At 35.0% G+C, this 18,388-nt stretch overlaps 4 protein-coding genes across 10 annotated transcripts in view; 3 read left to right on the forward strand and 1 right to left on the reverse strand.

The window, feature by feature from the left end:
• LOC108576202 (probable chitinase 3) overlaps positions 1 to 1,458 on the forward strand; it is a 32,072-nt gene extending 30,614 nt beyond the window's left edge. The window contains exons 15-16 of the mRNA XM_017939149.1: positions 105 to 306; positions 850 to 1,458. Coding sequence (XP_017794638.1) covers positions 105 to 306; positions 850 to 1,058 — 411 coding nt within the window. The 3' untranslated portion in view covers positions 1,059 to 1,458. The remainder of the gene's footprint in view (positions 1 to 104; positions 307 to 849) is intronic.
• A 930-nt stretch (positions 1,459 to 2,388) lies between these two features.
• Positions 2,389 to 11,488, reverse strand: LOC108576214 (facilitated trehalose transporter Tret1-like). Of its 6 annotated transcripts, none has more exons than XM_017939167.1 (4): positions 11,459 to 11,488; positions 4,985 to 5,123; positions 4,561 to 4,684; positions 2,389 to 4,231 (listed from the first exon to the last, which is right to left on the reverse strand). In XM_017939167.1, the coding sequence occupies exon 4, from the start codon at positions 4,218 to 4,220 to the stop codon at positions 2,805 to 2,807; it is 1,416 nt and encodes a 471-aa protein (XP_017794656.1). In that variant the 5' UTR covers positions 4,221 to 4,231; positions 4,561 to 4,684; positions 4,985 to 5,123; positions 11,459 to 11,488; the 3' UTR covers positions 2,389 to 2,804. The 6 variants fall into 6 exon arrangements, with proteins under 6 accessions (XP_017794656.1, XP_017794655.1, XP_017794654.1 ...); XM_017939166.1 differs by lacking the exon at positions 11,459 to 11,488 and adding an exon at positions 5,362 to 5,415; XM_017939165.1 differs by lacking the exons at positions 4,985 to 5,123; positions 11,459 to 11,488 and adding an exon at positions 9,613 to 9,834.
• Positions 11,489 to 12,608: 1,120 nt separating this feature from the next.
• LOC108576195 (odorant receptor 47a-like) lies at positions 12,609 to 14,916 on the forward strand. Its single transcript, XM_017939140.1, has 5 exons — positions 12,609 to 12,828; positions 13,140 to 13,446; positions 13,636 to 13,896; positions 14,028 to 14,388; positions 14,860 to 14,916. Exons 1-5 carry the CDS (start codon positions 12,609 to 12,611, stop codon positions 14,914 to 14,916), a joined length of 1,206 nt encoding a protein of 401 aa, XP_017794629.1.
• Positions 14,917 to 16,734: 1,818 nt separating this feature from the next.
• On the forward strand, positions 16,735 to 18,337 carry LOC108576213 (ribosome biogenesis protein NSA2 homolog). 2 transcript variants are annotated; one of them, XM_017939161.1, is made up of 2 exons: positions 16,735 to 16,776; positions 17,483 to 18,337. In XM_017939161.1, exon 2 carries the CDS (start codon positions 17,558 to 17,560, stop codon positions 18,335 to 18,337), a length of 780 nt encoding a protein of 259 aa, XP_017794650.1. In that variant the 5' UTR covers positions 16,735 to 16,776; positions 17,483 to 17,557. The 2 variants fall into 2 exon arrangements, with proteins under 2 accessions (XP_017794650.1, XP_017794651.1); XM_017939162.1 differs by lacking the exon at positions 16,735 to 16,776 and adding an exon at positions 17,296 to 17,329.
• The last annotated feature ends 51 nt before the right edge of the window (positions 18,338 to 18,388 follow it).

The following is an 18,388-nucleotide window of genomic DNA, read 5'->3' on the forward strand; positions in this document are numbered from 1 at the left end:
ATATTGATACTATACAAGCCAATTACACGAATATTATTTATATCAAAAATTTTGTTAATCAACACACTAGTATAACGTTAAACGTGAGTTTTCAATCGCATCAGATGCAATGGCTGAAAGAAGAAGGCTTCGGAGGTATAATGATTTGGTCGGTGGATATGGATGACTTCAGAGGTTCTTGCGGAGCTGGTAAGTACCCGTTGATCAAAGCCATGATGAAAGAGCTGAGAGACTATTCAGTGAAGATGGAATACGACGGTCCTTACGAGAGTAATTTGAGGAACGGGAAGTACACCACCAAAGATCGTAAGTATTTATTCAAATCTTACATCGCACTAATTAACCAACTAATAGTCACTTAATTGAAACTTTAAGTGTCTAAAATGACATCAGTTATATCACTTATCATCTCTCCCATAATTACTCTCTAATCACTGTTCAGTGGTAAACAGATGTTTCAGTGATAAAAAATTAGATTCACAGATTTTCGAAAGGCGACATCGTGCATCAATGCAACCTTAATATTTTCTTATTTCTTCGTTATACAAACCAACTAACGAAAAGAAATTAGACAAGAAGAAAACGATACTCCAGAGTGTCAGGGATAATTAAACTGAAATACTTCGATCCTAAAGTCGCTTATTCGTTAACCGTTTCTAAGATTAACATTTTTACCGAAATAATTCAATATCGCTACAATTTTGCACCGAATTTCACTTTGCGAAAAACTTGCGAGTACTCGTAAATTCTTCCACACTTTTTAACCCTTTTACTCCAAAAGTAATCGAATTTTATTAAGAAAAAAAAGAAACTAAAGAAGAAACATTGCTGCATTACCAATCGTTTCAGCGAACGAATTGGCCTGCGACGGAGAGGACAATCACATATCTTATCATCCCGATAAAAACGACTGCACGATGTATTACATGTGCGAAGGTGAGAGGAAGCATCACATGCCCTGTCCAGTGAATTTGGTATTCAACCCGAACGAGAACGTTTGCGACTGGCCGGAAAATGTGGAAGGTTGTTTGCAGCACACGCAAGCACCCCCAGTGTAAAATTAAAAAGAAAGAAAGAAAAAAAGCAGCAAGAAAGAAAAGAGACAAAGGATACATGTATTTAAGAGAACATATTTCCCTGTGACTCGCGATTGTACTATAAAACATGAAGAAATACGCGCGACGTGGTAATATTAATCGAAAGCAACTACAACTTGTCGAGGGAAAAAGAAACAAAAAACACAAGATAATCTGTTATCAACGAGAAACTTTGTTGTAGGTGAAAATTTCTCTTTATCCAGGAAATTTCAATTGCTTTCCCCTCTTCCATCTTTCGTTTCCCTTCTTCCTTCGTTTCTATCTGTCTGCGTTTGTCATTTGTATAAACTGCACTCTATAATGTAACCACTGTGACAGATACGTTTTGTAAATAAAAGAAAAAAAAAACGAAATAAGATTCTCCGAGAAAGAAACAAACAAAAAAAAAAACCACCATTGAAATTTGTATCTTGCTAGTGAGCATAAATAGCAAAGGAAAATGAAGTAAAATGTATGTATTAATAACTAGTAACTTTTTGTTTTATTTTGTAACTTTACATAAAGTGAATCGTCAACTGTTGTTTGTACTTTCCTTGCATTTCGTTTCAGCACATTCCTGTTTCTCTCTTTTCTACGTATGTACAATGAGAATAGAGAGTAGCCTAAAATAACATCACTTCACGACACTTTTTTAGTTGTTCGTAAACTTAAGTGAAAAGATTGTTCGTAGAAATAGGTATTCTACGGGATAGTTTCTAAAATGTCTCCTCAGAAAAATACCTAATATATTTCGTCGAAAAATACAGAAAATACCCTTTCCGAAGAGCACAATCTCAACCGGAGAAAATTCTGGGATTTTCACAAACTTGGCGCGATCGTCTTCCACCCTTTCAAGGTAAGGATGCGCTAAGGAAGAACACAGGAAGAACGGTGAAGACGATATTGGACACGCTGATCGGTAAGTGAAATTGCTAAGCTAATTAATCAATCAGCGTGCAAGGAATAGAAAACGTCTCGAGCAAGCTCGAGACGTGGTTTAGAAGAGTCAGTCTTGAACAGTCTTCTAAGGAACTACCAAGCATCGAAAAGCTCACGGCAAATCCATCCAGTCGTACGTTACACTGTTACACAGTTTTCACAGTTCCAATTAAATTTGATAGTTTTTTATAACAAAGTTCGAACGTTTTTATCAAAACAATTACGAGCATTAAGATTGCACGTTCAGAATATTTCCTACTTTTATCTTCTTCTATTTTTACGTGTCTTTTAATATTTAAAGAAAGCTTCTTTTCGTGAAAGTTGCAGACTTTTTTTCGACCATTAGCCTTCTTCGTGTATTTCTTTAGTCGTTGTCCTTTAAGCTTGCACGTTAATTAAATTCTTACTGCCCTACGTTGCAATTCACAGTGTCTTCGATATAAAAGCTACAAACTTCAATTCCTACCAAATAAACGAAGTAATCGTACATTAAACTGGTGTGCTTGTGTTTGTTTGAAAAATACAGAAATTTCCTTCTAAAATCTTTATTCCGTCATGCTTAACGCAGGACAAGTTATAAGATACATACGCTAGTAAGTGACCGTCGCCTTTATTACAATTCTCTCTAAACAAATAAACGCGTAAAATGACGCCGTCGTAAGGATCAAGTGCCTCGATAAAATGAACAAAACTTCTTACAGCTAAGCCAACACTTACAGTACTTCGAACACCAAGAAGAGACATAAAATTGCACAAAAATAAGCACCGTGCACGGTGCGTTCCCCCGTGTCATACCAAATCGCTTTCGTCGCTTTTCTCTCTCCCACCCGAGGAACTTAATTTCTCACCAGCTAAGAGCGCTTGAATCTCGCGATAGGTTCTGCCTTTCGTTTCCGGCACGAACAGCAACACCATGAGAAACGCCAGAGAGCAAGATACAGAGAAGAAGTAATAAACCGTGTACGAGCCGAGACTGTCGCCGATAACTTGATACAGCTTCGACACGGCGAAACCTAGTATACCGTCGAAAACGGTAGCTATAGCGCCAGCGGCGCCTTTCACTTCCGTCGGGAACAATTCACCTATCAGCGCGTTTGGTAGAGTGCCTAAACCAATTTGAAAGGTCACTTGGAAGATGATCACGTCGACGACAGGAAGAAGATTCACCGCGGAAACATCGATCCCTCTGTTATCCAGCATCAAATAGATCGCCAAAATGGCCAAAGTGACGAACGATCCGAACGTAGAGATCATCAAAAGCGGTCGTCTTCCAGCACCTTCGACCGTTGCCGTAGCCAAAGCTCCCGATATAAGTCCAACGACCAAAACGAGAATCGTCGCTACGTTCGAATCTATACCAACCGCTGCTTTCTTGAACAACACCACCAAATACTGCATAGTACTGAAATTTCCGCTAAGTTGCTGCGCCGTAATTAACCCGATAACGATGCACAAAGCTTTCGCGTTGTTCGGCAGAAGTAACATACGAAGCTTGGCTGGCCAAGTGTGCTTGATTATCTCTATATTTTGGCTCGAACTCACCGCCACGTGAGTCTTGTACGAATCGCTCCTAGATATCCCGCGTAGAATGATATTCAGCTCTTTTTTCACTTCGTTCGGGTCGGAGATACCTTTGAAAAATGCCAGAGATTTGCAAGCTTCGGTTCTGTAGCCTCTGGACGCCAAGAAATGCGGTGTTTCGGGGAACCATATGAACGACAATACGAATAACACAGGTATCACTAGTAGAACCGTTGCTAACGTTTTGTAAGATACCCAAGGACCTATGCTACAGGTCAACAACGACCCGGTGAACACGTTCACGGCTATTAGAGTACCTAACGCGCCTCTGATATTGATATCCGCCACTTCGGAAACGTACATTGGATTGGTTGTGTAGGAAATGCCAACGCCTATGCCGAGGATCACTCGAGCAACGTACAACGATGTTACGGTGCCTGCTAGCAACACCGTAAGCCAGCCGATGATAAAAAATACGCTGGATAACATGAGACAACGTTTGCGACCAAACCTGTCGGCCAAACAGGCTCCCAAAAATGGACCGATCATGGAACCGATTACTGTCAAAGAGACCATCCATGAACCTTCGGCGTCTGTTAACTTGAACGGCATCCCGCTGTCTCCGGATGTCAGTCGTGAGAGGGAGGTTGTTGTCCATCCGTACACCGTACCGACGGCCACCATGGAAAGGGTTGCTGAAGAAAGAAGAAGACTTTACGTCACAACGCAGCACATAATTTACAACATTTCGGATAATTTTAACAAAAATTATTAACGAAAATTTAGGGAATCGTTAGGAGAGCGATTCTGACGAAAATATAGATCCTGGCGGAAAATATGTTGAAAATTATGAGTGGCCCTAATTTTTTTCACCAGGAGCTGTATATTAATGAAACTTAAGTCATGCAAAGATATTCATGAAACTGAATAGTTCAGGAGTTACTGCTAACGAGACTTGCTAATTTTCACCAGTTTTAACGCGGTTTTATCGCACAAGTGAACTAGAAGAAAATAGAAAACTAACCGGAAATACATGCTAGCCACTGCCGCCATTGTGTTTTGCTGGTCTCGTTAGGTTTCTCTTCAGTTGTTACCCCGTACGATGTCACCGCATTGTACACATCGGGTGTCTGCTTATCGGTGTCTATCTGTAAACATAAAATACGTCACTGTTAGAAACAGAAGTACATATATCGCAAATTTCTAAAAGTGTACAAATTAACGAATGAATTTTTCTTCTCAAAGAACAGAAAGAAAACTTGTTTGCGAGATATAAATTTCATCAAGTCCCAGAATAAATTAAACGACGTGTCTTTTTTATCACGCAAATGATAAAAACCTGTTAAACAGTTGGACTGAATTTTTTTAACCAATTAACCACATTAGCCATACAATCCTGACTGAGATTTCACATTCTTATCTTCTCAAGATTCGTTAAACTCGCTTACCCTAACTTCGAACTCCGCTAACTTTTACGTTCCCATTATGTGGTAAAGATTACTATAAAATTGTACGATTTAGCGGATCGAAGATGCATAACACGCGTTCACCTGATTCCTTAGGGTCTCACCGATTCTACACTCTCCCCTAAAACAGAATCACTTACTATTTTAGTACATACATGCGCTTATGCACGTGTGTAATATGTATGTAATTTCAATGTGATTTTTATATAACGACATATTTAACATATAGATATAACATAACACTTGCGATGTATCGAAAGAATTGGTGCGTCACACATATTCGACGCTGGTAGCGAATGTGTGCGATATTGTAAAAATGTGACAGTATACATGCAACATAAAAATTAGATCACACTTACAGAACATTCTACACACGGTTGGTGTGATGTGACAAGCGTCTCGGCAACGGTTCGTCGAACAGGATAGTATTTCATTACTCCTCCAAGAAGAAAGACGTATGCGGCGAATAGAAAATTGCCAGCATAAGTTCAGAATTTTATCTGTTTTTTTTTTCCTCAAATTTTCACATTTTTCGAAGTTTAAATCATTCTTTTATTCTGTTACCGTTCACAGAACTCTGGCTTTCGAGCTCGCGGAGCCTTGGAAACACGTGGAAACACTAATGAAAGTAACGTCAGACTGTACCAAGTCGTGTCAACTCGACGTGTTTATTTTCAGTCAATTAGTGAGTAATGAAGGTGATTATAATTGTGAAGTATTATCGAATGGTAGGGATACGTTGTAATGGTGACGTAATGGTAGCATATCAAAATTTCAAGTACGATTCGGAGTGTGAAAAAAGGGAATATAGACAGTGTTCTTTCGTAACTCTACCGCGTTTCGCCGGAGGGAGTCCCCGAAGGCGTGCGTCTAGCAGCTGGCTATTGATAAAGAAAAGATAAGTGCGAAGGTCATCCTATAACGGAAATCAACTGTTTGTTTTTCCTGTTATATTCGAGAGAATATTATTAATAGATAGACGAAGCTTCCTCCATTAAAATGAGTACAAATTCGATCTCATTCGGAGTATTTGTTACTTGAGTAATTATTCGTTTTCCTTATCTTCGTTCGGCAAACTACAAAAGCGGGCTGCGACCCTCGAAAACCGTGTCTACTCTACCCAACTGACGCCTTTCGGTTCCGACAAGGGCGACAGTGTCAGAGATATTACTGTATAATATGTATATTAGTGGTGACTAGCTGGTAATGGTGGGACTCGTGCGGCACCCAGAGGGGAAGTCCCTCAGAGTGAATTCGGTATGGAGGGGCTGTTCTCCTGCGGCTGTGCGGAGCACACGAAGAGGAGGTGCCGCATGTGGCACGCGAGCCACCAGTTCAACATCCCTGCTGTACGATAACAGTGTATTGTGTATGAGTCATTTGGAAATTAACGTCTATACTATTGAATGTTTGTCTTATGCCTCAACGCAGGTAAAAGGATAAGGAGATTAAGTAATCTTTAACTCTCGCACGGCGGTGCCTGGGTCCGTTCGGACCCGAGTACGTTGCGATTGAGCCTTACTAGTCGACACGCGATGGAAATCACTTGTTTATGTGTAAGAAATTGATAAAATAAATTGCGGTAACAATAAGAACCTTGTGCCAACGCAAATGGTAATACATAATTATTACGGGTCCGAACGGACCCAAGCACCGTCTCTCGCTCAGTCGGCCTAACGTTACCGACATACATTACCGACAGAGCTGATTGAAAATCAATTAATTTGTCTAACCAGGTAAAGTAAATTATTACTTTCTTTTATTCCGTATTTAATTTGAACGGTTTCACAAATAAGGATAAGATTAGTACTTCTTTTAAGAATAATTTAATTAATGTAACAAGTGTTCTTAAAACGCATTAGCGTCGAATGACGCACATATGCGTCATTCATGTTTTTGCTTTGAACCCCGATGACGCAGAAATACGTCATTGAGATTTTCATATATCTGTATGGAAATAAATTTATAAAACGCTATAAATGGTCCGATTTCTCTTCACAAACAGATGTTTTGCGAATTAAAACAATCGTATATGTTTTACAAAAAAGTAATTTACCACCTCCCACAAATTTTCTTTGGAAAATATTAATTAGTTGAGAAGTTATAGCAGATCTTTGAGATGGCATGTTCTCGGAGTAAGGATTATGTCCACGTATTCTCGATTTGCCTATGTAAACATACAGACAGACGTCGCGAAAATAAGATAACAGCAATAACAGGAAGCAAATCGTGACACTGTCCATGTTTAATAGTACAAACACGAACAGAAACAGAAGTTTCATATCTCGAAACTTACAATTAATACACAGATACCTGACAGATTTTCAAACTCATTTTTTTCGAAAGCAAAGTAAAATCGAAAGTAATCGAAAGTTAATTTCGAAAGTAAAATCACCACCTGGTAGGTTGTATCACTATTTTAGGGACACCATGTATTAATAGTACTTCTTTTAAACTGTTACTTTGATATATTAAACGAGATGCGTTTATTGTCATTGTTTGTTATTTATGTCTCCGCTGTATGTATGAAAATTATTATCCAGCATCGTGTACACGGTTACTGCTAAAAAAATCGTAAAAGCAAATAATTTTGGTGAACGGGAATCGATCCCAAGACCTTCAAAATTACCAGTCAAACATCTGTCTCACTTTGCCAATGCGACTTTGATAATTTCTAATTATATTCATAGTACATCTAGAATTGTAACCGTTTATATCTAAAATTATCGAATGTCTACACTTAATATTAATACAAAGACTCGTTAAAATTGTCCTTATAAATATTAAAATATCCTTATAAATATATTACTTATTGTTACATACCTCATCTATCTACACTCACTTACGCGATGCACATAAATACGTATTCGTAAAAATTCCCTGTGGGCCAGAAAAGACCTGAACACCGGATTCTACGGCCGGTGCTCCGAGAGTTAAATAAAGACGCATAAAAATAAAAACCGCTGCGTGTACAGAAATATTTTTATCCTTGAAAGATGAAATTCAATCTGACAGTATCAAATTTACTGAACTTGGTTATGTTTATATTGCAACACTGATCTGTATGCATATATAATTCTCGAGTTATTAAAACACGCAATTACAATATTAATATAACGAATCGTCAGCGTGATGCCTCCGCGCGTGCACAATTCGATCGTTTAAAAGAAGAAAATTAATTGCAAACGAACGTGAAATTAAATCTCGCAATGCATATTTTGCGAGCATGCACGCACGTGGTATGTTTTGACCTGTAAACGCATACACGCAGGCGCTTTCGACTGTTTTCGTTCGCGCGCGCGGCCTCGCGCTAAGTAAGCAACATAACCTAACCAAAATCCAAAGTGAAAATTCAAGCAGATGAATTTAAAAGAAATAGTAACGAATAACACAGAACGATGTATTTAACACTCACCAATACCTCGTTAGTTCTTGTCATATTTTCCAACTTTGCGTGTAGAAGTTTTATAGCCGAAAGGGAACCGCGATATCCAGTCGTTTTTCACAATGAAATTAACGTTAGTAAATAACTATTCTTAACTTTGCTGGTCACATGATCGCGTCTATTCCCGCGAAAATTGCTACTGCTACATTGCACGAGACGTGTGGACATCACAGCCGTCTTTCTTGTCCAACTTTGTATTCTACCTCTTTTCCTGTTTTCTTAGCCTCGCAGTATGTATCATATGCAGACTCTTTCTCCCACTACCAATCCTGGTATATACATATGCAAGTCTATCTTAGCTACCGAACTGATGCCTCGTTACCTCAGACGATACGTTCGTGCGACGGAAGGGCGCGAACTTCTTGACCACAAGGTTCCGCGTATTATGTACTCGATGACACTCCAATCGACACTCGACGGATTTTGTTCGCTCGCTGATAATACGGTAAATTCGTATCACCGATAAAGCAACAAAAGTAGAGATATCTTTCGATTGATAATTTTACGATATATACACTCTCTCACGAGGTGAATTGATCGCGTTTATAAATATATTGTGAAAGTGTTTAAATATGGAAAACACGATGCTTTATGATCAGATAATTTCACGTGAAGAATTTTTAGATGTTCTTATTGCGAAAGTAATTTTAGAGGTAAAAATTGTCGAGGATGAAAACGGATGTTAAATTTGTACAATTAAAAATAAATAATCCTTTGATAAATAAACTACTGTGTTCTAAATATTGACGAACCAATGACGAGTTAACACGTCTTCCCCGATTAAAAGGTTAAACTGACTCTAATTTCAAATTGAGAAGATCTATAGAAAACAATAGAAATAAAAATAGAAGAAAGAAAAAAGGCAGCGTTGGCTGTGGTGGTTAAAGCGACTGACCAGTGATGCGTTACGGACCCTCAAGATTATGTCATCTCTAATCCCGATGTCTAAACTTTTTTCTGAAGGACTTGATAGATTTTCAAACTGGACTTCCTCGAACACACGAGGCTTCTAACGAAAAAATTTTATTCTTTCTTTTCAATTTATTTTTACATGTAGAAATGGAGATTTTATAAAAAATTTACATGCTACGTTACGTTTACCCCATAAATCCAATTAAATTTTTAAATTATGTACATACATTAAATTTTATTTTACTGTACTTACATCCATGGTATTAAGTTCATGGAGAGAAAATTCTGGTCCTATTCCCTTTTTTTAAGTAAACGTCCGATTCTACATATACTTTTAACAAATTTTTCCTGCAGCACTTCTCACACGATCAGATATTAAAAAAATTATGTCTGATAATCAGCAGAGTATGAACTGTATATGCACTGTACTTTAATAAATTAATTATTTAAAAAATGTAGTATTATATTAATTTTATATTTCTTCAACAGTTCCTTCATATCACTTTATCTTTCCTTGGTCGTTTAACCATAAGAACACTTTTATCTTCTATTCTTCCCGATGAATTAGTAATATTTCGCTTATAATACGTCGAATTGTGTTGAACAATATGTCCTTATCTCTGCGCAGTGGGATTTTGATAAGGAGGACTCACGACCTCGTTACTAAGCTTCTAATTTCTGCATAATCTGAATTTCATAAGCTACTAAAATTAAATTGCTCAATTAAAGCACTTCAAATGTGATTATGCGATAAATGTTCAGAGAATGTTTCGCTATACTGCAACATACAAATGTTAGTATTTTATTAATATGAACTTTTCCTTTTCTAATTTTTAATCATTATGTTACCATAAACAAATATGGTTAAATTTCTGAGAATACATTTGAATAATTAATTTTAAGGTAATAAAAATTGTTCAATTCATAAAAATAAAGTTGACAATAGAAAGATTATTTTTCAATATAATTTTTCTATTTACTATATTAAATGTACATTGGCAAATGTATTTGTTACATTTGAACTTGTAAAAAAGTAAAAAACAAATGAAAATCGTTTGCTTCTAAAAGAGAGGTGAAAGTCTATAATTTACTTTCATCAGTTATCATTCTTCTTTTTAAGAATTTAATTTACTTACGCGTTTTTTTAATAATGTTTCTTTAACGATACGAAAAAGAAGGAAAAATTCAAACATTTGATACTAAACAACCTAAACTCCCAACAATATGTTTTACGCATACCAGTAAGAGTATAAAACGTAATATAAATTTGTTACAAATCTATAATTATAATATCTTATCATAAAGAAAACAGGTAGATCGACCGAAATCACTTGTTCATTAATTAGTGACACCAATTTGAAATTTATTATTACTACAAACAGTACTAATAGATTCCTGATACATTCACAGAAATACGAGTTTTAATATTCCGAAGTGTTCGCGAAACTTGTGATTCCAACAGACGATTGTAACTGTTTATCTTGCTGTTCGTAATCAGCTTTATTTGAGCGCTATTGGCGAGCAAACGCTCGTGCTCAATTGGCCTTAATCGGATTATCGTTAATTGTAAGCTGCTACACATTAAATGGACAAAGAACGTGGACAAGAACGTGGACAAGAAATTGCTACAGTGAAGAATTTCACTTTCGTTTTTTCGAATTTCTTTTCGATTTTATACAGTATCATTCCTTGTCACGCGAATGATTTAAAGAGGCTCTGAAACTTTACAGTATCTTTGTAAAAAATAGCCACTGCAATTTCGGATAAATATTGCTCCACTGAAATATTTTCAACCACCAAATTAGAAGGAATAGCAATAACTTGTATACCATTGGTTTTGTAGATCGCTGTACTCCCCGTGTATTCATGTGACCTACATTCGTTGGTGTAGGGCGGGTTGCTCGAATACAGGAACATTTTTAAACGTGAATAACTGAAAAACGAAACTTCAAATGAAATTATTTTACTCTTGATTTTCGTCTTATTTCGGCATCTAGAATCACCATTTAAATTTTCTTCCAGAAGTGACCAAACACTGTGTATACGACATCGAAAATTTGTTTTATGTATGTACATATTTCGAGTGCAGGAATACTCACAATTAATCGGTGGTTTCTATAATGGCTTATTCATCACAGAAGTTCTTGATTGCGTTCCTTTGGATTCTTGTTGAATACTCTAAGGAAAAACATAAATATTAAAAGAACAAATAATTTTTCTCTGTAATATTTTATAAATTTATTTAAATTTCTATTGATAACAATAAAAATTATTTATATCTGTAAGTGAAATATGAAACACCCTGTACAACCTATTGAAACTTCAAAGCACGCCGGCAATCATGTTAAGAATCGACGCAGGCAAGTTATGTTAAACTTGCTTCAATTGCGTAAACAGCTATTCCGGAGAGTGCGAATTAATTTAGGCAATTGGTATGCTGATTGTTAAATGAAATATTATTATAGCGGCACTTAGCTTGTTCCGTCTCGTTATTCAATTTGTTTCGTTTACTATACAGAGAAGCATTTCAATTCGACGTCGTTCGAGTCTATAACATAAATATTAACTTCGACTCGTAAATCGATTAAAATCACGATGAGAAAAAAAATAAATAATCGTCAAGTAAGAAATTCTACAAAATTAGCAAGATAAAGAATGGAAAACGCTAAAAAATTCTTCACACTACTTTGTATAATTTATAGATAATATTGAAAACGAAGAAATTATTTGTTTGCATAAAAAGTAGTTCACCATTTCAAAAATCAATCAACTTTTGTTAACCTTCTACACCGATACACGTTCACAAAATAATGCTCAAAAATCTACTAAACTGATGTATATTCGCTATTTAATATGTTAACCCGATGAAACTTTATTTCTTGGAAAAGTACTACGAAGAAGTAGTAGAAACGAAGACCAATTCTTATATACCCTTTTCACCAAATAATGTGCTATTACACACTTTACATACTCAGCTAGTTGAAACTTTGCGAATGTCTACTTACATCATCAACTATTCGTCAAACTGTACAATAAAAACCAAACGAAGCAAAGAGCGACCCGATGCAAAATGATGACATCAATATTGCACATGCTAGGCAGCGAAAGGGAAACGTAAATAAAACCTTACGTTTTACCATCTAGTCTCTAATAGTATTATAAAGAATTCCCTGCTAAGAGACATTGGCGACACATGTGAGAGAAAGGTTTCGCTCACAGACACGCATCTAATTTCGCATGAGGGAGAACATGAAAGAACTCTCTAAAGCGTCGATCGATTATTATATACTACCGAACAAGATCTTTTGTAGTATAGCTGGAATGTGGCCTATCGACGAGAAAAGTTCAACGCGTAGCAAACTATTCGCATACTTCCGTCTGATATTCGGATTAACGGCAATCAGTAGTGTCTTCGTGCCAGAAATTATGGCGATAGTGTGGAATTGGGGTGACATAAGAATCTTGGCAGGCAAGTTGCAAATACTAGATCATCTCGTCAAGTTTCTGTCGAATTTTATAATTTAGATCAATATATTTCCAATAGAAATATAGGAAAGCCTCGATAATAATTATGATCCGGACTTAAAGTTAAATTTTCTGAACCATTAAATCTTTTCTATTTTCTTTTTTTTTCTTTTCTGGTAAGACCATTCTGTCGTCGCTATAGTATTTCCTTGAATTTTCATTAAAACACGCTTCGCTTTCGGCACGAACTTATGGGATGAGCTAATAGAACTAATCCAAGTACCTGCAACAAAGTAACTTCCATCTGAAATTTAGGAGTAGGATGCGTTTTAACAACAGTCGGACAGTTATTATTCAAAATGATTTACCTAATAGCGAGAAGGGACAAAACGTACAAGCTTTGCAACGAAATACGTGATCTATGGGATTCATCCGATGATCCAAAAGAAAGACAGTCCTACGAAGAGCTCGCTCATTGGGCAAGAAACCTTACGATAATCTTTTACTCGTCCTGCATGTGCAACGTGTTCACATTCACGATTGCCGCAGCCTTCGATTATTTCACGATCGAATACAGCGTCAGCGATGCTGATAAAAGTCGACACTTGCCCTTCGAAGTCTGGTAAAACTCGTCCTTTTCCACTTGATTATCTTTCTTTCTATTTTAGCAAAACCCTAACACCTGCGAAATAATGTGCAAAAAAAAAATGATCAATATCGTAATTGCCTTATTTCATAGAGAATATAAAAAAAAAGAAGTGGTTAAAATTCAACTGTACCATTTTGATTTATGGTATCTAACGATGTTTAGGTATGGAATAGACATCACACCGTCTCCTCGCTTCGAGATCGCTTTCCTTTGTCAAATCGTAGCATCTATGATCTGCGCAGCCGCGATCTCAGGCTTGGACGCGACGTTTATGACCACGATTCTACACGTGTCTGGTCAATTCAAATTGATCAACAGATGGATCAGTAAGATTGGAATAGAGATAAATATCGAGCCCGATTATCCGCGAAAATTAAAAGCGAATCTGATCAAATGCATTCGCCATCACCAACGAATGATAAAGTAAGTGTGATTCCACTTTTTTTTTTATCACACTTATAAGCGTATAATATTTGACGCTGTTTTTTTCTTTTCTTTCTTCTTTGGTTGCATTTTTTTTTTTTGACGATACTACTACTGCTACTTTTATACAGCGTTGTGAACGACGTGAATAATTTATTAACACCCATCATTTTCATGCAACTTCTTACGAGCGGAATAGAGATTTGTTTGAGTGGATTCGCGGTGATCGATAACGGCACCGGTACCGATCTTCTCAAATTTGTGTCTTATTTAACCTCGATGGGGGTGCAACTTTTGCTATGGTGTTGGCCTGGTGAAATTCTCGTTCAAGAGAGTTTAGAAATAGGTCATGTAGTCTATCTAAATATACCATGGTACAATTTACCACCGATTTATCAGAAACAACTTTGCCTGATGATCATTAGGGCCCAACAGTATTGCAGCATTACGGCATTAACGTTTCAAACGTTGTCTATTCACACGTTAACAGCCGTAAGTCGATGTTTTTCCTAATTTTTACGATACGATACGATTTTACGGTACGATAGTTCTCGGGTTAATGTAACCCTTTTTTTATATTTGTTTATTGTAGCAGAAATTGTCCTCGTCGTATTTTTGCTGATCTTGTTCGAATTACTTTTCACGAAGAAACTTTTGAGTTTATCGATTTATGGTCTTTCGATCACAGACATGCCTTCGAACACTTGTACTGTTAAAACAAAAAGATACAACTGTTATAAACATCGAGTTAAATTATGTACCAAATGCTCGGTTGGCAAATCGTACATTTTTCAATAAAAAAAAAAGGAAAAAATGACATGTATTCGCACGGTATTACATCAACCCGAAGAATATTGCGATTATAAAATTAATCAGATATAAGAAACTCGAAATGAAATCAGTTCTGAAAATAACAAAATCGAAGCAACAATATGTATAGTGAAATGTAAACTTTAATTTCAGGTATTCAATACAGCTGCTTCGTATTTTACTTTGCTGCGACAAATGCAGCAAACGTAACCTCCAACGAGACGTTAAACGCAATCTAAGATTTTACTCGACTCAAAGGACAGTATTCATCGAAAATAGTCGAATATATATCTTAAAGCGCGTAGCTTCTGCATATGATAACTAAAAAAATAGTCTGTACCTAACTGAAAGAGTAAAATTTAATTTCTTATCATGCCTGACATTGTTCTTCTATCGAATGTAGACATTGCCTATGCGGTCATACACATATGCATATAGGGTGAGTCATATGCAACTGCTCCGACCCGAATAATTTCTAAAAAAAAAGTGTTTTAACAATAACATATACAATGTAATGCTAAAACGGTTTGCTAAAATAACATATTTATTTACGAGATATCAAAGTGACCTTGAATTCTTTAAATGGAATACGTACTTTTTTGTATCAAGATTTAAAAGGGCAATGAATTTTCTATAAGAAAATTATAAAATATAAAACAAATAATATTTATCGATTTCCGCGCAAATTGGTGTATATAAGTTATATACTCAAACACAAAATAAAGATAAAACAGAATTTTGATTTTTTGCAAATTAAGAAAAATAATTGTTAATTGTTAAATATGTTTACTACGTTTGAGCTTTCCAAATGGTTCCGAGGAATTCAACGCGCATGCACTACGTCGGTCACTTTACCATACAAATTACAATTTAATATTACGCTAAAGTCCTTATTCCATGTTAAAATAGGTACGAGCTGCATTTAAATATAAAGTAACATTATAATTATTGTTAAATTTAGTTACTATGAATTATACATACATGCGCAAGTATATGTGTGTATGCTGAAATTGAGGGGGTGGATTCACATGAAAATCGCAGAGTGCAGACCTCAAGGCTGGTTCGCATAAGTGGGGAAGCGTGGATGTCACAATATTAATTTTTTGCTTGCAATTAATTTATAAATTAACATTGCAATGAGTCTTGGAATATCACATTGTGCACCAATTCACGTAAAAAGGTTGAAACGATCGTAGTTCCATGCCTAATCAACCACATCCTTCCGAAATAAGTTTATTCAAACAAAATTTCGGGTTTCTTGAACTAGCGTATAATGCGACATCCAAAATTAATTTTATTTGTTAATTAATTAAATTTTAATAGTTCATATGCATTCAGTGACATGTATACAAGAAAAGCAAAATGTAGCGTACGGAAATAAGGCAGTTCATGTTTTCCGTTTAGGATGAACGGCTGGCTTTCTTCATGAAATATGAATTCTATAGATGGACCTCAATTTTCAGCAATTGACTAACGCTATATTTAATTGCAATTCCTACCGTCTTAGTGGCGCTGTATATTCAAATTTTCAGAGTATTGAAAAACATCGAATCGTTGTGAAATTAAGAATCAAATTCCCGTAACTATTTATATTTCGTCTTTAATAAGTCTCAATTATACCTCGTCTGTAATACAAATTAAAATTTTCAATTATTTATGCGTAAACTAAAACGGTATGTGCAGAGTAATTTTAAATTGTCCGTCATTTTCAAATAGTATATGTCATTCTACCATAATTAAATTACTTATTATTCTTAAAACTTCTTATTTTACTTATATATTTGTATGTTTTCTAATATTTCAAAATCATTAAATATTTTGAGAATTTAAATATTGAATTGTACAATCTTATTAGTATATTTCAATATAAAATAGGGAATAATTATTCGTTGGTATACATAATTTAATTTGTAAAACTTTTATCTTTTATTATAAAAATTTCATTATTTATATTGAATTCTTTAGTGTAAGAAATTTTAGCCTGTATAACACCAGATGACGCTCTCTCTTTCTTATCTTTAGGTTGACCAACTTGTAATTCCTTTTCAGATCTGCATGGCGTAGTCAAAGGTAAGTTTAATGTGAAATGTTTAAATTTATCGAAAAATTATGATTATTTCAATATCTTTTTAAATCAGTTACATGTTTTACTTTTTATTAAATTTCTTTACAAAATTTTTGATACTTATAATAATCATAATATTGTGATATTTATGAAATACATGGAAATTAAACACATGGCACGCTGTAATAAACGTGGTTGTATGTATTTTTTTTTTTAATTTTACTCAATGTGTAATTATTAGAAATTAATTTGTGCACAAATGTATTTTGTTCATTTTCAATGTAATTTTTTTGATATATAAGAAGCTTATTTTAAATACCAAATTTCTTGTATGTGCAATGGCGTACTCACGGATGTGAAATGCCAACATTGATTGCAATACTTATATCAATGCCTACTTAGATTTCAGAACATTGCGATGTATTAGAATATAGGTTTTGTGTTTATATATGCAAACTAGTGATTTTTAAAGTTGATTAAAATATAGTGCTACTGAACAACAACAATAATATGTATATATTGTATTTCAATACAAAAAATATATAATAGTACACATAGGTAGGTATAATTAATATTTTTATTTCACACAAGTTTCAAAAATTAAAAAAAATTATTACTCTTATGAAAATAACATTAATTATATTACATTAACTATAATAATAATAAATTTCTAATCAATACTTTTTAGCATTTAATTTTTTTCATTTTCAGAATCCATAGGTTGAAGAAGGTTGAAGAAATAATTTGTTTCATAGATAATTTGCAAAGGACACAACAACATTCATCATGCCACAGAACGAATATATTGAAAGACATCGGAAACTGTATGGGCGGCGTTTGGATTATGAAGAGAGAAAAAGAAAAAGGGAGGCTCGTCAGCCACACAAACTAGCAGAACGTGCTCGTACTTTGCGTGGTCTAAAAGCAAAGATTTTTAATAAGGAGCGGCGGAATGAAAAAATTCAAATGAAAAAGAAAATTAAATCTCATATGGAACAAAAAGTAAAAGAAAAAGAAAACAAAGTACCACAAGGAGCATTGCCTGTATATTTGTTAGATCGCGATGTTAAAAAAGATGCAAAAGTATTGTCAAATATGATAAAACAAAAACGTAAAGAAAAAGTTGGCAAATGGGATGTACCAATACCTAAAGTTAAAACACAATCTGAATCTGAAGTTTTCAAAATAATGAGAACTGGAAAATCTAAACGAAAATGTTGGAAAAGAATGGTAACAAAAGTCACATTTGTTGGTGAGAACTTCACCAGAAAACCACCAAAATTTGAAAGATTCATTAGGCCAATGGCATTGCGTTTTAAAAAGGCACATGTTAGTCATCCAGAATTGAAAGCTACATTTTGCTTACCAATCATTGGAGTTAAGAAAAATCCAAGCTCACCTATGTATACAACTTTAGGTGTTATTACTAAAGGAACTATCATTGAAATAAACATTTCCGAATTAGGCCTTGTAACTCAATCTGGAAAAGTAGTTTGGGGAAAATATGCTCAGGTTACAAATAATCCTGAAAATGATGGCTGTATTAATGCTGTACTACTTGTATGAATTACTTTTACTGAAGTATTGTATTATACTTTAATTTTTTAATTAATGAAA

This window comes from Habropoda laboriosa, unplaced genomic scaffold, assembly GCF_001263275.1.
Source record: "Habropoda laboriosa isolate 0110345459 unplaced genomic scaffold, ASM126327v1 scaffold212, whole genome shotgun sequence".
NCBI classification, from domain to species: domain Eukaryota; kingdom Metazoa; phylum Arthropoda; class Insecta; order Hymenoptera; family Apidae; genus Habropoda; species Habropoda laboriosa.